Source organism: Mustela putorius, unplaced genomic scaffold (genome assembly GCF_011764305.1).
Source record: "Mustela putorius furo isolate JIRA1106 unplaced genomic scaffold, ASM1176430v1.1 tig00000592_pilon_pilon_pilon, whole genome shotgun sequence".
Classification (NCBI taxonomy): Eukaryota; Metazoa; Chordata; class Mammalia; order Carnivora; family Mustelidae; genus Mustela; species Mustela putorius.
The window spans coordinates 11275905-11301087 of record NW_025421426.1 but is presented as its reverse complement, the minus strand read 5'-3'; the positions used below and the strand labels follow the sequence as shown (position 1 = coordinate 11301087).

General features: G+C 47.1%; 1 protein-coding gene across 12 annotated transcripts in view; it reads right to left on the bottom strand.

The window, feature by feature from the left end:
* Window positions 1-25183, bottom strand: part of PTPRT (protein tyrosine phosphatase receptor type T) — a 1056651-nt gene that overhangs the window by 788768 nt on the left and 242700 nt on the right. For all 12 annotated transcript variants that reach the window (XM_045082202.1, XM_045082207.1, XM_045082203.1 and 9 more), the window contains exon 2: window positions 1150-1275. In XM_045082202.1, the coding sequence (XP_044938137.1) occupies window positions 1150-1275 (126 nt within the window). The remainder of the gene's footprint in view (window positions 1-1149; window positions 1276-25183) is intronic.

Sequence of the window (25183 nt, the reverse complement as noted above, 5' to 3'; positions counted from 1 at the left end):
TCCTTGAGCTAAGGGCACCCATCTCCTCCCGCCCTCAAACATCAGTGCTCCTGATTCTTGGGATTTTGAACTCCTATCAGGTGTATACCATCAGCCCTGGATTCTCAGGCCTTCAGACTCAGACCGAATTACACCACCGGTTTTTCTGGTTCTCCAGCTCGCAGACCACAGAGCACGGCACTGCTCAGCAGTCTGAACCAATGCCCGTACTAAATCTGCTCTTAAATGTATCTCTCTCTATGTCCTATTCATTCTGTTTCTCTGCAGAACTTAATACACATGCAAACAGTATAGAACAAGTCTGATATCTCCCATATTTAGCGGCCAAAGTGAGGAAGAGTGCCAGAAGATCTTGGGGAAAAAATAAGACAAACATGGGTTAGAGGGAGCCCTTGCGCAGGGAGGAACCACAGACATGACGCTGCTTCTCCAATAACCTGGCATCTTTACCGCTGACCCTGGGATCACACATTCAAAGAGATGACCCTCGTGTTCCCAGAGTGGCAACACTTCCCAGCTCAGGTCCCTAGGTAAGCCTTTCCAAGAGTCCGCTCACCCAAGCCTAACCCACCCCAAATGTACTCTGAGCGTTCCTCTCCCAGCATATTTCCCCTAGAATACATCAGCTTTCACTCTCTTACGCCTGTCGCAAGCAGCTATCCATCAGGAAAGTACATTAGCCCTTTAGCTCCGCTGGTCAAGGATAAGCTGGGCATTCGGGATGTCAGAACATTAACTTTGTGAGCAATATTCTGACTGGGCCAGTTTCCCTAGATATATACAAGCTATGTGCCTGTCCTGGAAGAAAAGGAATGACCTCATTCTTCAGAATTTCTCTCCCACAAAATCTAACTACTCTTAGGTTCCCAAGCAAAACCCAGGGACGCCCTAACTTGTACCTAAATCTTAGGATCTTGAACTAAAACAAATGCTAAAGGTTCCTGAATCCCCGTGACATGTGAGTCCTACCCCCTACCTTAAGAATTCACTCAGCCTTGGTTTGAATACCCCTGGGGATGAGAAACGTACTACCAATGAAACAGTGTATCGCCCTCTCAGACCCCCCGATCCCTAAGAAAGTCTGTCCCCACAAGTCATCCCAAAAGTGAGTCATCGTCAACACAGCCTCCAACCCCATGGGTCACGTACCTGTGGGCACCGCTGGGTCCAGCATTGGTTTCTCCCACGTGTTAATCTGCTCCCACGTAAATCCATTGGTCCCCAGGGCCACGCTATAACCACAGTTGCTGTAGTGCTCATCAAAGGAACAGCCGCCTACAGACGAAAAGAGATATGGGTAAATACATCCTTGTGTCTGAGACTTGGTTCGTTACCCCCGTCTCATCAGCTCTTCATTTACAGCTCTGAATGTTAAACTCTGGAGGAGATTTTAAAAAAACAAAGAAAAAAAAAAGGCAAGCAAATTGGATTTTTATATTTGCTTTGGTGCTCTCGAGAAAGGTGCTGGTATCTGCAGGCACACACCCCCCCCCATTTAAAAAAGTTAATAAGGCCAGTTACATTGATTTCAATCTTCCTTCCTGAGAAAGTAAACAGCGATGTCTCATTCTAAGCAGGAAAAATGAATGCCAGGGCATGCCTCTGTGATTGCTTCCTGCCACAGGGAGAGACCCTGGGGACAGCAGAGAGACCACCAGCTCCAGAGCCCGGCCAGACCAGCCTCAGATCTCAGCCGTGCAGATGTGGGCCAGCGGCAGCCCACGCGCATCCCAGTCTCCTCACCTGTGACATGGAGGGAAAGAGCCACTGGACAGAAACACCATGAGGATGACATGGAGTAACAAAGCCAAGAGTAAGTGGCACAGAATAAATCCCCCACATCTGTCCCCTGCCCTATGAGAGCAGTTGGTGAAAACTCCTGTTTCATGGCACAAAAATCAAATTTGTGGAAGAATCAGACAATCGTGCCCTGGGAAGATAGTAAAGCCAACGTTCACAGTGCTTAAAGTCATCCACCATTTTAATAGGAAGTTGTATCAATTCAATTCCGACAAGGATTTATTAAGAATATGCTCAGGGGGCCGGAGGTCCCCTCCACGTGACGCTGACAAAGATGCAGGGCACAGAACCAGGGCTCCAAGGAGGAACTGCTGATTGGCCTGGAGAAACAGGGGCCGTGACATCCCGAATGAGGACTGATCAGGGCTCTGGCAGACCCAGCAGGAGGGGTCCGAGGGGGAGGAAGCACACCCAGGGTGAGCTGGCGGGACACAGCATTCTACAGGCAGCTTCTGGACTCGTCTCCCAGGCCCAGTTTCACACCCAATCCAGCTCTGCCGCTGCCTCCCCATCTCCTTGCTGCTCAGGTCTCATCGCAACACCATCTCCCTCCTTTCCACGCTTCTGCTTCCCCATCACCCAGGCACACGTGGTTCTGATCCACATGCAGAAGCCATCCCTCACTAGCCGCAGCCGGTGTCTACAGCCTCCCCTAACATCACACCACCTTCTCCACCAGCTGTCAAGGACGAAAGCCCTTCTCTGCACCCAGGCCTGGGATGTCCTCTGCTTAGTGGGGTGGAAGTCCCGTTGATAGGTATAATATGAAAGACAGTCACAACACCACTTTAAAAAAAAAAAAACCTACATTGTCAAAGGCTCCAAAGGCTGTCTCTACTTTTCCTCCTTGCTGTGAATGAGAACGCGGCAGAGCTGGCCCTTAGCACCCCAATTTGGAGTCTTGGCTGGGTTAAGGAAAGCTGGGTCTACTTTGTTAATACAGGGCTTTGGGCTTGAGTGGAGAGTACTCAATAACTTAGTCCAAAAAGGTCACAGGAATTTGGGGTGTCTTGTGTAGATATCTAGATTAAAAAGCAGAGGAGAGGGAGAGAGGAATGCAAGAAACAATAAAAAGCAGAAACGCACAGAAGGTGACAGCCAGTAAGAAATTTCCTGTGAGGAGGGACGCCTGGGTGGCTCAGTTGGTTGAGCAGCTGCCTTCGGCTCAGGTCATGATCCCAGCGTCCTGGGATCGAGTCCCGCATCGGGCTCCTTGCTCGGCGGGGAGCCTGCTTCTCCCTCTGCCTCTGCCTGCCATTCTGTCTGCCTGTACTCGCTCTCTCTCCCTCTCTCTCTGACAAATAAATAAATAAAATCTTTAAAAAAAAAAAAAAAAAGAAAAAAAATTTCCTGTGAGGAAACTGGCTGATGCCTTGGTAGGAACTAAAATATAGAACTTAGTTTATTCATCCTTCAATTCAACAATCGTTGTTGTTTCAAGATGCATTGATTCGAGAGAGCCCAGGAGCACAAGCAGGGAGTGGGGAGGACCGAGGAGGAGAAAGAGGGTCTCAGGCAGGATCCACGCCCAGTGCGGAGCCCACCGCAGGGCTCCGTCTCACAACCTGGAGATGGTGACTTCAGCTGAAATCAAAAATTCAGACGCTTAACAGAATGAGCCCCCCAGGTGCCCCCTTTCAACAACTGTTTAGTGCAGATCCAACAGAGCCCAAGACCCTGGCTATCCAGCGGTCTGTAGAAGCAGCCTGCTATCACTCTTCAGCAAGACAGACTAACAGTCAACAAGTCAATAAAGAAACCCACACACATTTCAGCATCGGGCCACCGAGGCTGCTGTGGCTGGGGTGCGTGAGAGGGGACCACGGGCTTGGAGTCCCAGAAACAGTTTCCTGTCCTAGGCTCTCCTGTCCCTCCACTCCACCCAGCTCCTGGGAAAGAGCTGGCCACACAGAGCAGCCATGGGAGGCTAGTAATCCAGGGAAGAAGGGCGGTGACCAGTGCGCATGGACAAAAGTCAACAAGCAAGGACAGGAGGCCCAGGCCATGAGAGGAAAGGGTAGGAGAGGACACATCAGCCTGGGTACGGTGGAGGAGGAGGGCCTCTGTAAGGCAAGGAGGAAGGTAACGGATCAGCTTCCACTAGACAGTATGCATCAGAACGGCTGGGAACAGCTCTGGCACATAGTAGGGCTTCGGTATCTGTTGAGTGACTGAACCAATAATGCAGCGGGACACCTGACACAGACAAAGCTCTGCTTCGAAGTAACAGTAACAGTGAGCACAGAGCCCCCTGTGCTCAGTCTCTCTCCCATCCCAACTAGGAAGCTCCCTCCCTACGTGGTCTGTGTGGCAACCGCCAAGTGATCCTCCCAAATCACTACAAACTTCCCAAACTGCAGTAGAGTGCGAATGCCCCACACCCACTACGCTTACAATTTAAAAACGGTGAGGGCAGCAGGTGTGCTGCTCTCCAGAAAGCCAACCTTCTTCCTCTACAATCTCCCTGCCATCACCTGCCAGGAGCCCAGCCTGGAGAGACAAATGAATCAGGTCAGTGCCACGGACAACAGATCCTGACGTGCTGAAATTGATAAGCAAGGAGCACATGCAGCATCTCCAGTGTCCACGAGAAACTTCTGCATCCTAAACGGAGACCAGCCCCCAGGGTTAGAGAAGGAAAGATTGGCCAAGACCACGCTACCTGTATGGCAAACTGCTTAGGTCTTCTCTTTTGTGCACACATAAGATGGGGCACCTGGGTGACTCAGGTGGTTGGGCATATGCCATCAGCTCAGGTCATGACCCTAGGGACCTGGGACAGCACCCCATGTTGGGCTACCTGCTTGCAGAGTCTGAGTCTCCCTCTTCCTCTGCCCCTCCCCCTACTCTTTGTGCGCTCTTTCTCAAATAAATCAAATCTTAAAAAAAAAAAAAAAAAAGATTCTCTCTCTCCCCCTCTCCCTTTGCTCCTCCCTACCTCTATTTTTAAAAAAAGAAAAAAGAGAAAAAAAAAGAGCACTGTGTCTCCAAGCCACTTCCATCTGGGGAAGACCAGGTAGGAAGCCCTAGAACTGCATGTAACAAAGTGATATCCACCATTTGCATGTGGCATGACTGGCCCATAAAAATGATTTTTACAAAAACCCTTCCTCATCTGCCCCTGCTGTGAGGACCTTCAAAACTATAGGGGAAGGCAGTGGCATCAAAAGAAAAATGATGTGTAGATCCCTGAGACACGTGCTGGAAGAGAGCCAACCAGTCACCTGGGCAGCCGTACCAGTATTAACCTTCCAAGAGCAGAATAAGAACTTGTCTTATGTTGCTGATCCCTCAGGGGGATCAGGGGTTAAGCATGACCCCAGCAGAAGCTTTTGTACCCTGACAAATGCAAGAAGCACGCTCTCCCTCAAGCACCTGCTCCATGCCAGGCCCTACACTAGACACTGACTACATATTTTATCTCATTTGCTTTCACTTAATGCTTGCAACCTGGTGAGGCAGGTTATTATCCCTATTATAAGTACAAGGTAATTAATGTACAGAGGGGGTTAAGTGGCCTTCTCAACTCACATAGAAGGGAGTGTTAGAGCCAAGATTGATTCTGTGGTGACCTAACCGCACAACCCATGCTCTAATAGACCAAAGAAAGAATGTATTCCCCCAAAGCAAGGACCAAGCCTTTCACTTAGAAGGTTACAAGAGAGGATCATGCAGACAAAGGGCTTCCAAGGTGGTTGGGTCTCTCCATTAGAATGCATTCCTTTGCTTATTCTAGAAACATTTAACAAGGGTTTTTTTTTTGGGGGGGGGGTTGTGTGTGGTTTTTGTTTATTTTATGTGTACTGTGTAGAGGCACAGAATCGACATAGAGAATTCTCATGCTCATGTGGTTGGCAGAGCGCAGGGAAAGCTGGTCCCACCAACATACACTTAAGGTGCAAAAATGCGAGGAACACCTTCACAGGGACGTGCTGAAGCCCTAAGATCCCATTCAAAGGAGGGGGTCTGACCGATCCCCGAACGCCCCTCCAGCAACTCCAGCACTAACGCTCACAGTCCCGCGGTGGCTCGATGAACACAGAAGCTGGAAATCCAGCACGTCAAGCCTGACAGCAAAAAAAAAATCGAGAACAGGGAAAGAAAAAAAAAGTTTCCTACATGTCTGCCTGCTAAAAGGGAGTTAGGTATTTGGTTCTGAGCTTCCAAAGGCCACAAGAAAAAGGAAAAATCTGTTCAGATGTTGGACACTCTGTGTTCATAAGATAAAAGCCAAATCACACACGGAAATTGCAACCATTCCAGGTGCTTAGCCCACACAAGAACTTCTCCACCGAGACCAATGGCAGCAGAAATCCCTTTCCCCATCAAGAACAGTGTCTGAAACAAAATCCACGCAAGGAGTGCATGGCCAATGACATGAGTCTGATCCTCACAGCCATTCTCAACATAAATCGGGAGTATGACCCAGACATACAAGCAGGGGGAAAGCTCACTGGGACTCCATAGGATTCAATGTAGAGTCATCTGGCTTGACCCAGGGACAAGTTTTAAAAGCTATCTAAGAGAAAAAATATACTTCAGGGTTTTTCTTGGGTTTTTTGGTTTTTTTTTTTTTTTTTTTAAGCAATCCTCCCTGAATTTTCTTCCTCTCTACCAACAGATTGAGGAAGAGTGGTTATGAGCTCAAGATGAAACATCCTGACAGCAGCCCACACTGCAGCTGGGACAGCCCCCCCAGCTCGCATCTCCTCCTCGCTTCGGGGCCTACGCTTTCTGGTGTGCATCACGGATCCCCAGGAAACTCTGCAGTGGGAAGGGTTAAGGATTCCAGAGACTCAGCGAGACCTGGGAACTGTTAGGAGCCACAGAGATGCAGAGTCATGCCGCCAGCCAGGCACTGGCTCCTGAGAGCCAGCAAGAAGAGGAGAAGGGAGAGCCCAGCTGTCCCTGGACCCGTGGCATGAGACATGCGAACACCTGATAATTTTTGAGTCTCACTGCTGGTCCTCTTACTCTCAAAAATGGGGTTTACTCTCCTGGTGCAACTCCTTAGGTCCTTAATGCCTGACCAAAGAAGGTTCCTGGCCGTCTCTCTGCAGGTGGTTGTAGCAGGCTACTTAAAAAAGACTAATGATGGCGCCTGGGTGGCTCAGTGGGTTAAGCCGCTGCCTTCGGCTCAGGTCATGATCTCAGGGTCCTGGGATCGAGTCCCGCATCGGGCTCTCTGCTCAGCAGGGAGCCTGCTTCTCTCTCTCTCTCTCTCTCTCTCTGCCTGCCTCTCCATCTACTTGGGATTTCTCTCTGTCAAATAAATAAATAAAATCTTTAAAAAAAAAAAAAAAAAGACTAATGATTGGAAAGCTCCCCAAAAGACTCCCATCTGGATGCTCACCTCATGCAATTCTGAAGGACAGGCAGACCCATTTAACTGAGGTCAACCTCACCACAGTCATCCGTAGGGGGAGGGGAACAAAAAAACCCCATAGCCTACTCCCACTCCAGGAATCAGGCTCAGCCTCCAGAGCACAGAGCCTGGTTTGGAGAAGACCCACATCATGCGTGGAAGGACGGGGCAGTGCAGCCGCAGGCAAAGGACCCAGCCCTACCTCCCGGCACCCAGGCAGACGAGCGATTTCCCCGGATAGGTTGAGGTCGGAATGTGGCAAAGGCCCCAGATGCACTGATGTGAGTCAAACATAAAAAGTCAACAGAGAAATGGAAAACTGTAGCTAGGAAATTGGATTCCGAAAACCCATTTGGGTTTGGTAATGTATCGCATATCAGCATCTGTAAGGGAAGTAAAAATAGTGCAGGATACATACTTTAAGATACATTAAAGCATAAATAAAGTTTATAGTGCCAATCAGAATTTTTTTTTAAACATGAGCTCTTCTTTTGAAAATGAGAAAGGAATAGAATTCAATAAAAACATAAATGTGTCTGCCTCTGCATTTCTCAGATATGATCCTGTATTTTCTTGAACAGAATTAAGTTCTGAAAAAGAACTAAAGATTTCCTGGGCTTCTGCTATATGCCAGGCACTGCACTTGAGCTGAGTAAGTATGGATTTATAGATGTGTGTACACGAATGGAGGTAAGTCCAACTACCACCACTCTCTAAGACAGGGATCAACACGCTTTCTCTGCAAAAAGCTCAACAGTAAAAATTTTCAACTTTATAGTTGAAAAGTCTCGGTCACAACCACTCAACTCAGGCGTCATAAAGTGAAAGGAGCCGTGAGACAATACATGAACAAATGGATGTAGCTGTGTTCCAATAAAACTTTATTTACAAAAACAGGTGGTAGGCCCCCTCTTACCTAAGGACTGTTGTATGCCAACACCTCCTCTAAGAAAGAAGTGTTGCTTTCTCCATTTTACACATGAAAACTTGTCCTCAGAGCTACTAAGGGATGTGCCCAACTAGGAATTTCAGGGAGAAAGAAATGACCCCACAAAAAGCAGTAACAATACTATCATCTCCTCTTATTGGCCACTGTGCATATACCCATCCCCGCAGGTCAGGCCATCTTGCGTGTACCCATTTTACAGAGAAGTAAACTAACCTGCATGAAGTAGTAAAGTCAAGACATTAGTCTCAGGCTTTAATGGTACCAAAGTCTGAATATTTTCCATTGCTTCGGCCCTACTGCTCTTAGAACACTGTGTGTGTTCAGAAAATCCAAGTTTCATCCTGCTGTTACCAGGGGAGAAAAAGGAAAAGGAAAAAAAAAAAAAAAAGCTGTGCCTGTAACATCCAGTGGCGGAGCATGAAGAGAGGAAACTGGACAAAACATCTTAAAAAATGGCAGAAATTTGCCTTCACTTACTCTACATGGCCAGTGCCCCTTCCAGTAAAGCTCATGACTTTGACTGACAAACATAAGCATGAACCACCAAGGTGATGGGCCATGAGGAAGATGAAACCGTCACACCCCATCCCCTGGCAAGTATAGACCAAAAAATCAAAACTCTCATAGCCCACTAAATATCCTCCTCTCCAGGTGCTCTAAGGGTACATCCAGCACTGGGGACCCCAGGAAAGGGAGAAATGGGACCACAGGACTGTGTCCCTCCAACTCCAAGCCCCAAAGCTCCATGAAAGCAGGGGAACACCCTATATCTCTTCGCTCAGCATCCAGTCGGGGAACACTCTATATCTCTTCGCTCAGCATCCAGTCCACCGTCTCTGCCTGACCTCATTGTTCCATGAATGGCTGACTACATGGCGGCAGGGGAGCCAGGCTGAGACCCCACAAGGGGGACTCTGGTGCATCTTCCACTGGGCTTCCCTTGGGGGCCAAGATGAACCCAGTGGAGGCATTGGAGCATGGTAGGGATCTGGAACTCACCCTGAGACTGAACCTTTTAAGAGCATTTACCCTGGTCCTGCAAATGCCCAGTACAGAGGGAAAGTCGGAACCCAGAGTGTGAAGGGAGGACAAGGGATGAGCCCAGGTGAAACCATTCAGGCCATCGAACAAGGGGAAGAGTGAGGTGAGACACGTGCGGACCAAGGAGTCCTAAGAGGAGAAATGAGAGCGCCAGCAGCAGACCCAGAAAGAGAAGTCCGGCTGCTCAAGGTTACCCGGTGAGCAGGGTCTGAGTGGGGCTAAGGAGCACAATGCTAGCAGAGCTTGGTAATCATGGCTTAAGGTCAGAGATGTGGACACAAAGCTACTGGGCAGACACAAGTCCCAAGTAAATTTGAGTAAAAGTAACTGAACTATAGGCCAGACACTATTCTAAGTGCTCACCAATAGTAGCCCATTTAATGATCCCAATCACCCCATGAGACACATCACACATACATACAGGCCTGTTGTAGAGATGAGGAAATCAACACTAGCCCAAGTCAAGCAGAGAGAGTCAATGATCATATGGCTTCACTTACTTGTGGAGCATAAGGAATAACATGGAGGACAGTAAGAGAAGGAATGGAAAAGTGAATTGGGGGAAATCGGAGGGGGAGACAAACCATGAGAGAGACTGTGGACTCAGAAACAAACTGAGGGTTTTGGGTGGGGGGGGGGGTTGGGTGAGCCTGGTGATGGGTATTATGGAGGGCATGTATTACCCTGGATGGAGCACTGGATGTGGTACATAAACAATGAATCTTGGAACACTGAAAAGAAATTAAAATTAAGAATTAAAGAGTAATTAGGAATAAGTGATCAACACACTAGAGCCATTAAACAAGTCAGGAATAAAGACTAGAATTCTTAAAAAAACACAACTTCCCCAAGATCACAGAAATCACAAGTGCCAGAGGGAGGCTTTGAACCCAGACTGACAAGGTCAGTCTGCATTCTTACCCATTACACCAGGTTGTCATGACCATGAACTTGGAAGGCAAGCTTGGCCTTCAAAGGAAGTTCTGGCTGAGACAAATGGGCAGCTATACAGCAATTCTCTAATCCCATGAGAGGAACATTGAGCCATCCTCCAAGTCTTGGGCCCCCAGTCACTGCCTCGGCTCAAGATGCCGGTCTGCAGTCCTGGAGGTCAAGGCAGGGAGACAGGCCTCTCTTCAATGTAGAGTGGAGGCCACAGTGTGCTGGGGAGAAGAAGAAATGGAGGTGGGGTCTCAGGCTAGTGTCTCTTCTCAGGGCCTCACAAGGTGTCAGGCAACTGCCATTTCTTTCTGGGGTTTAAGTCCTGTTTGGAACTCAGATGGTATGGGGCAGAATTCAGTTCCTGGTTATAGGACGGAGGTCTATATCCTCTGCTTGGCTCCCATCCCTGGGATACTCTCAACCCCTAGATGCTGCCCACGGTTCCTGGCTCTCATGCTCCAAATTTTCTGCTCTGGACAGAGCACAGTCCTTTCTGAGGGCTTGTCCAATTCCGTCAGCTCCATCCAAGACCATCTCCTTTTTGATTAACTTAATTAAACCAGCTGATTTGGGGCCTTCACTACGTCTGCAAAATTCCTTGACCTTCATCACTAAGATGACCTGACCATGGCAATGAAGTCCATCCTAATCACAGTCCCACCCAAGGAATGGGGATTACACAGGGCAGGCATGCCAGGGGCTAGAGGTATTGGAGGCTCTTCCAGAATTCTGCTCACCTCAGTGGGTCACCCAGTGTGTGTCACCATGGCACAGCCAAACCACTGCAGCACAGAAGCGGCCATCAATAAGAAAAGAAGCATGAGCAGAGTTGCCTTCAATAGAGAAATTCAATGTTTACTGACATTGCCCTTTGAATTGCATTAGGATCTGCACATGTCACAAAACAATACTCTTCTTTTGATTTGTCTAAGCATTTCAGAACGTAAAAACCATTCTTCACTGGCGGGCCGCATCAAAACCAGTGAAGGTCTAGAACTGGTCTGCAGGCTGCTCTGTGTGGACATTCACTTTAATGTCATAAAAATGTCTAATTTTAACCCAGTCCCAGAGAAGGACCATGTTTCACCATTTAAGTGTTTGTTGTCTGTATGAGGTCATGGGCTTCTTAACACCTCCTTCCCAGTTCCCAGACGTAGAATGTTTCTTCCTTCCTCTGGGGAGTGGAGGAGAATGTGTCCCCTGTTGTCTTGTCTTCCAAAGCTACATTCCTGACCCCTGGGATAAAGGCTGAGAGTTGCACAAGAGCTCCCCATATTTAAATCAGCACGTCCCCTACATCCCAGCGTGTGGTCTCGGGGACCAAGAAAACAAGGCCAGAGCACATGACATTCTCAGCACCACACAGGGGCAGGGCTGAGACTCAAGCCAGAGACTTCCTCCTGAGTCAGCTTTGAAAACCAGGGCAACATCCAAGGTAGATTAAGCTACAAAATTGGTGGGGCTCCGTAGCTAACTAAAATACAGAGCCTCCTGCTAAAAAAAATTAAGAATTTCAACACGGCCACAGCAGAGCTTAAAATAAAGAATGGGAAAATCTCCAAGGACCAGGCTCCAGGAGACTGCACAGATCATACCCCCACAAAGCTGGCCCCGCTCTGTGGACAGCCGTATTCTATCAATAAAACACCCAACCTCCAAGCCTTCAAGATCCCATCCACTGGCTGGCAAATGCTTTGAAGGCTGGGCGATATCTAAGTGGGGCTTAGAATGGTGAGCAGCCTATCCCGAGTAGGTCAGCCTTGCCCCTGGAATGCATGTAAACCAGCCTTGCATAAATTGAATTCCTTTTTTTTTGAATATCTAATTGAATTTGCAGAAGTGTGTGCCAGGGGGGTGTTTAAATAAGTGCACAAATATGATAAGAAGGCCTTCACACCATTATATCTAATTCAGTAAGCAAAAATAATGGCAGGGCACGTTCCAATTAGTGTTTGATTTATTTGCTTTAATAAATCCAATTAGTAGAATGTTTTATAAAGTCATCCAATGTCAAACACTCATGGACTCAACAGATAGAAACAATACTCCTAATAGGAAAAAAAAAATGTTTTAAAGCTTTTTGAACAGTGAATTTATTATAAATAAGATGATGTCTCTCTGATGGCTTGAGCTTTCCCCAAGGACTATAGAAAGTGTCTGATCTGTTCATTTGCTTCTTTCTCCCAAAGACTTCATGAGGCAGTGCAGGTTAATCTGGCCCATTATAATAAATCCAGGAACAAAAACAACAAAGGTGGAAGTTAGCAAAGGGACTTCAAGGGAGAGTAATGAACTTGCTGCTGGGTCTTCTAGACCAGAGACGTGTTTGGACTTCCAAAGGCAGCTCAGGAAAGCAGGAAAAGACAGGGCTGACGGAAAACAGTGGTGTTCCAGAACCTGATTCAGCACTCCCATGCCGTGTAGAGTCCACCTATCAACTGGAGAGGTCAGCAAGCTTGGTGGTCCTCAGGCACGCCCACTTTGGGCAGTGGATGGTGTTCTTTGTCCACTGAGACATACACAGATGGGGATCCAAAGTGTGGAGTCTGGAACAAGCAATCCAGCTCTGCTATTTGGGGCAGTAATTAACTTTGTGACCTTGGCCAAGTTATTCAACTCCTGTGTTCCTCAATTTCCCCATCTGTAAAACGAGGATGATAGCAGTACCTATCTCTGAGGGTTGTTACAGGCATTGGGTCAATTTAATATTTACCCACCAAGACATGGACTAGTGCCTGACAAATAGGTACCAAATGAGTACTCACTAATGTTCAGTCCCGATGAATGAATTAGACATGGGGAAGAGAGCTATGTTATGTATTATATTCAGGTGACACAATCTCATAAACAATACTTTAAAGAAAGTACCTGAGTTGGCCCTTCGTTTCCTGTACAGATCAGCAGCATCGATTGTGATAAGCGAGTGCTCCGTACTCTAAGTCCAAGTTTCATTCTCCACTTACTGCTGTGAGACCCTGGGCAAATCACCTAATCTCTCAGGCTAGAGTGTCTACCCCCGTAAGAGAAGGCAAGAAGTTAAACTCTCTCTAATGGCACTTGAAATCCTGATACCCTGTGAAATGGTGATTGTGTCCTCTACCATGATGACCGAGCGCAATACACACTGTCAGGCATCCCCAGGAGCTAGAAGTCTCCATCCAGACCAGCGTCTCTGTGTGGTCTGCCACGGCACTCAGTCTGGTCCGTGTGGGGACCACGAGAACGTGGTGGCCAATGTGGCAGGCACATCTCCATCTTCACACAAACCCCAGCCCTCCCTGGCACCAGTGTCCAAGCAGACCCGAGAGACAGCATGCAGTAGAGGTGGCAATGTCGCAAGGACAGTGCCATGTAGTGTGTCCAGGAGAAAAGAGCAAAGGAGAAGCCCATGTGTGGGGTCAGCACTCAGCTTCAACCAGTCAAGGGAAAGATCAGGGAGCAGGGGAGAGATTCGGCACCTTCGGTTAAGAGTGATGGCAGCTCAATCTGGGGACCAGCTGCAGAGTCCACCAGCATGAAAAGCAGCTCCACCCAACTGGGCACATCTTCCTCCCCATGCTCCACCATCCAAAACAGCCTGGGGTCAGATCCAGGGATTGCACTGCTCTCCCCCATTTAAGGGGGGGAGGGCACAGATATCTGGCCCAGCTCCTAATTTTACAGGTGGGCTAACCACGAAAAGCACAAAGCTGCAGAGAGGGGTGCAGAGCTGGGATGGAACCCCGCTCTCCTGGCCTGGGGCCAGAGCTCTGCCTACTCAGAAGCCAGAATAGCATCTTTCATCTTCTCTGACACAACGATGTCTTTTTCATGTTTATTTCTGCAGGAGCAGGGAAGGAAAGAGATGGCCACAGGTCTGGCAAACTTTTTTATCTGTCAGGAGAAGGTGAGTCAAGGTTTCCTCTACACAGAAGGATGGGCTTACAGGGCTCCCTGGCAGGCACTGTGCCAACTTCTGACAGCCTCTGAAACCCACACCAAACTCTTGGGGGCCTCGAGGTCTCTGCATTTCCTCCTTCCCTGCCTGCCACGCTCTCACCATTAGCACTTCGTGTGGCTTCACATGGCTGGTTTGGGCACCGCCCACATCAAAACACCACCTCTGAACATCTGGGAAGGAACTGGCCCCCTCCCGTCTCCAGTTCACGATTACTGTATCACCTTTTTTGTGTGCCATGCGGTTGTGACTCACCCCTTAATAACTCAGAAATTACTTACTCATTCACTTATTTATTTTCTACTTTCCTAAGGTGGACCTAGGTGCACCAGGGTGGGAGGCAGGCATCTGTTTTATTTGTCGCTGCATCTTCAGGACTGTTCAAAGAGCTGAGCACCTTGATGTTTAAGAGTTTGAGGAAAAGTCGGTGAACACCAAGTGAATGAATGAATGAATGAATGAATGAATAAAGCCAAGTATGGTCAAGCCTCAAGACTGAATGACTCACCATCAGAAGATGATGTGTGGCTTGGTTCTGGCACTTTCTTTGTGACCATCAGTGGAGCAGAGAAAATCTCTGAGCCTCCACACCTCCATCGGTAAAGAGGCTAGCATTTACTGAGTGCTTCCATGGGCTGTGCACTGTGCTAAGGCATTTCGATAGATATTTCATTGTATCCTCAAAGGGCCCCATGAGACACCTACTATCACTACCCACACTTTATGCATGATGAAACAGAGAACCAATTAGATAACTTGCCCCAAATCTCCAAGTTAGGAAATGGCAGGGCTGGGATTTGAACCAAAGAATTCCTATCCCAAACACCACATTCTTAGCCCCCGGGGGGCACCACCCAAGTGACCACGAACATTGTTAGCACTACAGGAATTCCTAGCTTTCGAAAAACCTCTTCCACAAGTAAGTTTTTTTTTTTTTTTTTTAAAAGATTTTATTTATTTATCTGACAGAGAGAAACCACAAGTACACTGAGAGGCAGGCAGAGAGAGAGAGAAGGAAGCAGGGTCCCTGCTCAGCAGGGAGCCCGATGCGGGACTCGATCCCAGGACCCTGAGACCACGACCTGAGCCGAAGGCAGCGGCTTAACCCACTGAGCCACCCAGGCGCCCAAGTTTTTTTTTTTTTTTTTTTTAAGATTTTATTTATTTATTTGACAGACAGAGATCACAAGTAGGCAGAGCAGCAGGCAGAGAGAGAGGGGGAAGCAGGCTCCCCGCTGAGCAGAGAGCCTGATGCAGGGCTCCATCCCAGGACCCTGAGATCATGACCTGAGCCAAAGGCAGAGGTTTTAACCCACAAGCCACCCAGGCACCCCAAAGTAATTTATTTCTAACATATAATTTATTCAGAAGGGGGAAAAAAAAAAAGAGAAGCAGCCATATTTTGTAAGCCTCCATTGACAAGACCTCCCTAGCAAGGCCAGCTTTCTGAGTCTCCCCTCACTGTCCTAGTGTTCAGGGTCATGTGCAATCACCTGATCCACACGGGGCTCTCTTTGCGACTCTGGTGCTCCCTTTGACCCGATTCCAGACCTCAGCTCCATTAGTGACCTAGCTCACAGATCCTCAGGAGAGACCGTGGCCAAGTTCTCCCACCTGGTCCAGCAAGGAGCACACCCTTGTAATATTCTCTTCTGAGACATCGAGAATGCCTGAGAGGGGACATCTGCAGGTCATTTAAAGCTTTCCAGGGCTTTACTTTTTTTTTTTTACTTTGCTTAAAAAATAAAATAAAATAAAATCAGCCTTCTGTGCCCACTCTCTGACTCTGAATAATGAAGTTCCGGGCACTTTACAAGCACTATCCAATTTCCCCTTAGAGCATACCAGAGTTCATTGGGATTCAGCATGTCATTTTGCAAAGTTGGAACCTGAGGCTCAGAGAAGTAACTTCCTCAAGGCCACACAGGTAGTAAAAGGCAGAGTAAGGAAGAGAAGGACTTTCAGTCTGACCCCACAGCGCAAGCCTTCTCAGCTGCATCCTGCCTCTTACATGAAGAAACCACACTACACATCTCCAGTCTGGCAATTCTTACTCTTCCTTCTTATCGTCTCCGAATTAATTCAGCCCACGCCTGCAGGTCATCCATTAACCCTACACTGATTATCTACTGTGTGCCAGACCTCATTCGAGGCCCCAGAGAGAGAGCAGGGATACCCAGCCGTGCGCCCCGTCTTGACAGAGCTCATGTTCGAGGTGGGGGGCCTGACGATGAAAACACGGAGAAATAAAGCACGTAAGCCCCCCCCCCCCCCTGTGTTCATCTGTCATCGTGTCTTGAATGTGACGGGCCCTCCATAAATACATCTGCAAGGTATGGAGACAGAGAGAGTCTCACTGAGCAGCTACTCCTTGCCGGGCAATAGGCCAGCCGTTCTGCGCCATCTCGCTTAATCCCCGCAGCCATCCTACGGTGCAGGAATTACTCATTCTCACTGTAAAGACAAAGGAACTGAGAGGGCTGTAAGAACCCGGTCCAAGTTCCCTTCACTTGTGGATTTTGACTCTGCTTCCTTAAGGTCATCATCTCTCTGTCGCATGAGGCCGTGCACGCAGAAGCCTCAGACACATTGAGGACCACTTGGCAGATACTGGTGTATGTACTCACTTGATAGAAGTATATTGGTATTTAATGACGTAAAGTTCCATATAGTCCATTAAACTCAATAATAGCATCTGGTCTTACATAAATCACCAAACTGCTAATTGTAAAGATAAAATATTTCCTGAGGTCTGAGTGCTACAGTAAGTATACTGGGTGTGAGAAGCTCCCTCAAAAGAGTTAAGCTGGGCAAACCCGCCAGCTGGGCCTCATCTACCACAGGGCATTAAATATGCGTTAAATGGAGGATGGAGGGGTTTTGAGGGCACAGCATGAAGGGGCCTCGAGTAAGGGAAAGCCCCAGTTACCGGGAAGGCACGGTTGGGTCCGTCCAGTCGGGAACTGTGATGGCGCCCCGGGTAAGAGCAGTTAGGGCTGTGCGGGCAAGACTCGCTGCTCAGTACTAAGCCGGCCCACTCTCCCCTTCTCTCCAGGGCTGACCCTTTAATTCCCCAGAGAGGCAAATCTCACCAAGAGGGGCACCCACAAACGTGAAGCAGGGCGCTCTCCCAGTCGGCAAGGAAGTAGCTTCTGATGAACATTTCACAAAGACAGAGCAGGACAGTCACTAAAATTCCTTAGCACGAGAAACAGACCCAAGGACCTCAGAGCGGCCCCAGCTCCGCCTCTTCACTGACCGGGAGATCCTGTCCAGGACCCATGAACACTCCTCTCATCCTTGGCTCAGGCACACGGCAACAATCTGAAAATGCCCAAGGCACACGGTCCTCTGAGGGCAGCCCCGACAGCACGGACTCCACCCCAGGCTCCAGTTCTGCGGAACAGAAATGAACTTCTAACAAAGCTGCCACTTGCTGAATCACATCACAGCTCAGCCTCTGACAGGACGAGAGTGGCAGATGGTCTCGAAGACTGAAGATCTGCCTAGAAGAGGAACCCCACATTAGACTGGGCCCTGCCACCAGCTGGCTATGTGACCTTGCCTGAGTCACGTTCCACTTGAAAATGATCTGGCTTAAAGCCCCTTAGGGGCTCTCACAGGACCTCACAGTGATGCCTGTGACAACACCAGAAAAGGTGAAAACTTCAACCGGACTGAAATCAAGGGCTCACAATAAAACTATCACAGGTATCTGGAGGACACTGAAATGGATTTAAATGCAAATGGCAGATCGACACTTGTTAGCATCTGGGGGAAGTAAGTTGAACCTTATGTGCCTGGAATTAAGTGGGTTGGTCATGTGTTCTCTGCACACTGCCAACCCGCAGATCAGAAACACACGGTATCTACCAGGTAGAAAGCCGAGTCTCTGGCCCCCTAGTGGGTAAGACCTTGTTTGAGACCCTTGGAAGTCTCTCTTCTTTGCTATCTCTTACCCGAAGTCACAAAATGAAATCTTCAGGGGGAAAAAAAAAATATTATGAGCAGATTTTAAAAAAAGGAAAAAGCAAAAGAAATCATTGTGAAAACTTAAAGAGTAGACCTCTAAAAATGATCTACCACAGGAATGTGAAATATGCTTCAGAAAATGTCAGCATCCTGAATCCGATTCAAAGAGACCCAGCCCTTGAAACAGGAAGATAAAGCCACCAGCAGAGACTAGTCGCTTAATAAAGGACTTCACGCAAAGCGGAAATGCAAAATGCAGCATGGAAACCAGCATCAGTGAGAAAGATGGTGGGCATAAATGTAAATTTATCAAACCCTCCAACCTTAACACCGACCGAAATGAAGAAAACAATGCAAAAGTAGCAGAGAAACAGTAAAGTTTGAGGCCACGGTGCTACGACTTTTTCTCACAGACTAAAGAGGATGGGAGATGGCTGGGGCCCACCCAAAGTACCCAGCGTTTTACACACCATAGAACCCAGTCTTGAGAAGATGGCGGGGTGTGAGGGGAAGTGGCTGAAACCCTGGGAAACCCAGGACACTCTGCCAGTGGAATGTCACGGGCCGTGGGAAAGACGGAAGACACCGGACGGGAGCACCTGCAGCGGCTTCCATCAACAGCATTCCAAGGCCTCAGCAGTTTCCAGTGTCTACAGCCCAACCCATTCTCCCTAGAGGTCCTGGGACCTTCTCTCACCTGGGAGCGCCCCCAAACTTGAGCAGGTAAGAGCTGAGGGTAGAGTGAAAGCAATGAGTCTGGACAAAATGATTTTCCAGGTGAGGACCGACAGCCGCCACGGAAGCCAAAGCGATCATGAGTGAAGACTGCCCAACTTCTCCCCACCTGAAGCCAGCTGAGAAAAGCTCCCACGTCCCACCAGCAAGCACGGGAACATGTCCCCCAGGCACTGTGACCAAAAAAAGTGGGCAGAGGGAGCTGGCGGCAGAGAGTCCTCCTGCGGCCTCTGGAGCGCCGGCCATTAGAGAAGCAAAGCCGCCACCTGAGCACACTGTAACCCAGGGATGACAAGCATCTTGGGGGCCAGCCCATGGCCATGGGACCTTGGACAAGCCAGTTCACCTCTTGGGGCTTCCATTTCCTCCTCCGTAAGAAGATAACACTGTATTCACACTTGGTGTGTGTACAGACACTGTACACTATGCGTACTTTAACATATATATTTAAAGATATAAATATCCCATGAACCCAAACTACATTTCAACTTCCACTGTCTAGATCCCTAAAATGTCCCTGACTACGCCAAAAGCCCCACCTCCAACATCCAGAAAGAAATTACGATGAAGGAAAAGTTGGGAGTCCTATAGCAGTTGTTAAAGTGGTTAAAACTCACTTTAAGAAAAAAAGGGGGGGCCTATCTTACTTTTGATAATTTGATAAAATATCTGCCAATCTTCATCCACTGCCCTGGCCTTGGGAAGGTACTGTGACAGCGGCTGCACAGGTGGAGGGCCCTGAAACTAGCTCACAGGATGCAGGAAGGGGGCAAGGAGCAGGATCCAGCCCCAGAAGCCGTCAATGTCCTCACCTGCTGCAGGGCCACCCCGCGGTCTGGAATTGACGACCCTCTACAGCCCCCCGCACAGCTGCGCCGCTCACCTTCCTCACTTAACAGATCTCAGGCAGAGACGGGGGGCAAGATCTGTACCAGTCACCAACACGGTTACTCTCATGCATTTCGGATTTTTTTTTTTTACCTTGGGGAGAATAACATTCAGCAACTATGCTAGAAAACACTGCTATTATCCACGGCTCTGGCAAAATACCAGAATTCAGACATTTGCCTGCTTGGCTAAACCATGCTGAGACCAACAGGTATTTCAGACTCAGAAATTTTCCCATTCCTCCTCCCTTCCCTTCTCCCTGGCAGCTCCTTCCATGCGTCCATCACAGCCTTGAAGCTGTAAGCTGCTCCGGGATACCTTAAAGCTGGTTACCTTTATCCCCTTCATTCCCTGCAGGTTGTGTGGCTGAAGCCCCAGGCTACATCAGGTGACACACCCCAGCCCACAGCCTCTAGGAGTCCTGCTGCACACCTGAGAGTTTGGAACTGCTCTCATTCACTTTTCAGGACAATCACCCTCATCTCCGTCAATTAGCTTTTTTATTTTTTTTTTAAGATTTTATTTCTTTTATTTATTTATTTGATAGAGAAACAGCAAGAGAGGGAACACAAGCAGGGGCAGTGGGAGAGGGAGAAGCAGGCTTCCTGCTTAGCATGGAGCCCGATGCAGAGCTCGATCCCAGGACCCCAGGATCATGACCGGAGCTGATGGCAGATGCTTAACGACTGAGCCACCCAGGTGCCCCTCCGTCAATTAACTTTTCCATAGATTTCTCTCTGGCTGCTTCTCAACAGTCCTGGGAGACAAACCTCAAGGCAAACCTCAAGAAACAGAGCTCTGCCCTAGCCAGCCACCTCGTTATACCAGGAACTTGCAGGGACACAGCAACGCACTCCATCCTGGACCCGGTGGCAATTCTCACATCCTGCTTTATCATGTCCTCGTTATTTTGGAAATGATCAATGTTACAAGGCAAGACAGGGAGACTCCGTCGGCTTTTTAACTGAATACAGACTAGAGGAAGGATGTTGATGGAAGGCGGGCTTAAAGGACCTTCGTTCCTTCTCCTCCCCAAGGAGCCTACAGTTCGCACCAGCCTCAAACCCAACAGATCACTGAGAGTAACATGCTGAGTCTCCACACGGTGCTGAGCCCCTGGAGAACTCCCTTGGTACCCACGAGAGATTCGAGAGCACAGTAAGAAAACACCACACGAAATAAATTCAAATTCACGGAGGTGGAGGGGATTACAGAGCACAAAGACTTCTTTGAAATTAATCACAAAAGAACGTTTTCTTAAATCATGGTGCCCCTCCAAAAAAATCTCCCCTATTTATCTTAGGCACTTGGCGAATCTTGGTGTACACATACACATACATACACAACCTCATAGAATTTCTTAGGGGAGTTAGCAGGAACAATAAACACACAGAACCTAGAAAAAAGTCTGGCACATGTTAAGAGCTAAATATGTATTAGCTACTATATTGTTATTAGGAGTTGAGTGCCTGTAAAATGGACTCATAACACCACACATTTTGAAAAGTTACAGCTGTTGTTAGATATTAACCAGTGACTATTCTACTCACCCATAAGTCACATCTATTCAAAATTCCTATTAGCACCAGTACATTTGACAACATGGCTTTTTTGGTGTCATTAACATCTGGAAGGTGTGTTCATCCTATAGGGGTACCCAATCCACATTTACGTATCCATAAAACTCTATGTGCATATATAGGTCAGGATTATTAGCTTTATTCTAATCATAAAATAATACATTTCTACAGCAAATAATTTTTTTTTTAAAGATTTTATTTATTTATTTGTCAGAGAGAGAGCGAGCGAGAGCGAGTACAGGCAGACAGAGTGGAAGGCAGAGTCAGAGGGAGAAGCAGGCTCCCTGCGGAGCAAGGAGCCCGATGCAGGACTCGATCCCAGGACGCTGGGATCATAACCTGAGCCGAAGGCAGCTGCTTAACCAACTGAGCCACCCAGGCGTCCCTTACAGCAAATAATTTTTTTAAAAATTTAAGAACACAATCCCCTCCAAACTCACCTCTCCAAGAGGCACCACAGATCTACGGATTTTGAGTTTTTTCCCCACTGGCATATATACATAAATTTTTTCCACTGATATATAAATTTATTTTCTAAGAAAAATTGAAACCAAAGTGAACATAAAGCTTTGCAACCTGCTTTTAAAGTGCATTAGTACATGAGGAGTGTTTTTTGCAAAATGTTCTAAAATCTAATTTTAATGGCTGCCATCCTGTATGCCAATAATTTACTAAACTGAATCCCCTTTTATTTTTCTTGTTTCCTTAATTTACTATTCATAAGGCAAGGAGATAAGCTTCAGAATATCTCTACATTGGTTTCCCCTGGAAAAATTTTGAAAGCTCAATCTCTAAGGTCAAAGGACATGCTAATTTTATACAGAGATCATCCAATCAACCTTCCAGAATAGTTGTTCCCATTAATACTCCCTATCTGCAATGCGTGACATGGCTCATTTCTTCTGCATCCTCGCCTCTGCTAAGTATTACTGTTTTAACTTTTGTAAGATTTTATTTATTCATTTGAGAGAGAGAGACAGAGACAGAGAAAGCACAAGCAGGGGGAGAAGCAGAGGAAGGAGAAGCAGACTCTCCACTGAGCTGGGAGCTGGCCATGGGGTTCGGTAACAGGACCTGGAGATCATGACCTGAACTCAAGGCAGACACCTACCCATCTGAGCCACCCAGGCGTACCTCACTGTTTTTCATCTTTGCCAGTTTAACTGGTGAAACACAGAGGTTTTTATTTTAAAGTTACTAACGTAGGAAAATTGAAGGTTTTTCATCAGCTCGACTGGCCACTGGTATTTCTTCATCTGTAATTACCTGTTCAAATACTTTAGTCATTTATGATCAAGCTGCTTATCAGCATGCGAGCTGGTAAGTATCCTAACTTGCGAGCGCTCTTAACATAGTAAAGACATTAACTCTTTTCTGTATCCTTAGACACTTCTCTAGTTCCTTTTCACCTGTGAGTCTTTTCTGCCATATGGACATAGCTGAGTATCAAGTAAAATCTGCAAATCATCCCCCGTTCTGGCAGGACTGCCCACAGAGACTATCTGATACTCTGGTATTTGATGCTGCGGAAGAAATAAATATTCACCTGTACCAGCTTTTGATTCTCTTGTTAAATTATGAATACATTTAAATCTTTAATTCATCGAGAAATAATTTTAATGTATAATGTGGCATATGAGTCTAACTCTATTTTACTTTTTAAAGTATTTTCGTTATTGTTCGAACATGACTGCATAATCCAGCTACTCCTTGATAACTGCTGTACGTTAAATGCTTACATAGACATGAGTCTATTTCTGAGTTTCTAGCTGTTCCATTGATCTAGGTGTCTAAATATATCAGTACCAACAAACTGTAATTATTATGGATCTGAGCAGGGCATAATTAGTGGTAATGCTGGAGATCAGTTCAGGAAATAGACGGAGTTTAAATTGCTGTCCTATCTCTTCCCAGCTACATGGCCTTGGGACAGTTTTTGCTCATGACTTGGTGCTTCAGTTTCTTGGTCAACAAAACATCAATAATCATCACCTCTTCTTCATAAAATTGTTGTGAAAGTTACAATGCCTTTACGGATAGGACATGCCTGGAGTAGCATGTGGCATAGAGTGGGTGCCCAATATTAGCTACTTCAGAGTTTCCCAGAGCTGCTCTAAAATACCGACATGATGTCCTGCCTCATGGCTCTGCAGGCGAGAAATCAGAAACCAGCAGGTGGGTACGTAGGGTTGGTTCCTCCTAAGGGTCATGGGAGAAGCTCTCTCCAGCTGCTGGTGGTTTGCTGGAAATCTACAGTGCCTCTTGGCTTCAAAGTGCACAACTCCAACCTCTGCCATCATGTTCACAGCATTCTCTTATTTCTTCACACCATGTTGTCTCTGTGCACGTCTCAGGGTCAGAATTTGCCTTTTTCTAAGGGCACCACTCTTGACGTGTCAGGGCCCACACTAAGGACCTCATCTTCACTTGGTAAAATCTCCAAAGGCCCTATTTCCAAACAAGGTGACATTCTGAGGTACTGAGAGTTAGGACTTCAACATATATCCTTCCGGAGAACACAATTCAGCCTTTAATAGCCATGATTTATTATTACCTTTTCCATTGAAGGACAGAGGTGCTAAGCAATTTAGTCTCACTAACAATTTCAATGCCGATGCTTCTAAAATTCCAGCGCAAATGATGACATTAGCTTCAGACTTAGAAAAAGTTGGTGCACCTGGGTGGCACACTCAATTAGGGTTCCAACTCTTGGTCTTGGCTCTGGTCATGATCTCAGGGTCATGAGATTAAGCCCCACATTAGACTCTGTGCTTAGGGCAGGAGTCTGTTTAAGATTCTCTCTCTCTTCATGGACACTGGGGAAGGTATGTGCTATGGTGAGTGCTGTGAAGTGTGTAAGCCTGGCGATTCAGAGACCTGTACCCCTGGGGCTAATAATACATTATATGTTAGGAAAAAAATAAAAAATTTTTAAAAAGGTTCTCTCTCTCTGCCCCTCTCCCACTGCACTCACACTCTCTCAAATCTTTTTTAAAAAATGTGTTGTTGTTGTTGTTGTTTTTAAGATTATATTGACTTATTTGAGAGAGAGGGGGGAAAAGAACAAGCAGGGGAAGCGGCAGGCAGAGGGAGAAGCAGGCTTCCCACTGAGCAAGGAGCCCAACACAGGACCCTGGGATCATGACCTGAGCTGAAGGTAGATGCTTAACCAACTGAGCCACCCAGGTGTCCTCCCAGAAAATATATTCAGAAAAAGTTTGGGGATTTTTCCCCCATTGTTTTAGTATCATAAGTGCTTTCCTCTCAATTTCTAGTAGACCAAAGCATTTGGTGTGTTGGGTTGCTCGTTAATTTTTAAATCAGAATAGGCATTGGATTTTATCAAACGCCTTGAGACCACTGAATTAATCATAGGGTTGTTCTATTTTGATTTATCACTATAACAAATAATATTTCATTTCCTCCTGTTGAATTTTCCCTCCATTTCCAGGGTAAATCCTGTCATATAGCATTGTCTTATACCTTTAACACATACTACTAGATTTTGCAAGTTTTCGTTTTGGTCTTTAGCTATGATGGCTGCATCCATCTTTGTTTACGAAAATGTCCTATATACTCCCCCCTTGACAGATTTCACAACCAGGATTGTTTTTGCTTTCTTGGGAAAGACATTTCCAGATCAACCCTAAGGTAACATCTTCAATCTAATCCCACCACTGGACCAAGTAAAATTCTCTTAAGTCTGAGTCAGAAAGATGGCACCTTTTCTAGCTCCTAGCCTAACATTCTTCTGTCACATCAGTTCACCTGAAGGAAAACAGAATGTTAGAGACCTGTGTTCCCATCCCCAGCCTCTTGAATGAATCACCCACGAAGGCAACACCGTTGATTCCGCAAGTCCTTGGATCCTTAGAACCCGGTTCAAACGTCAAATAGGGGATGCTACTTAGCAATAAAAAGGAACCAACTAATGATAAATGCGACGTCACAGACAAGAATCAAATGTTTTATGT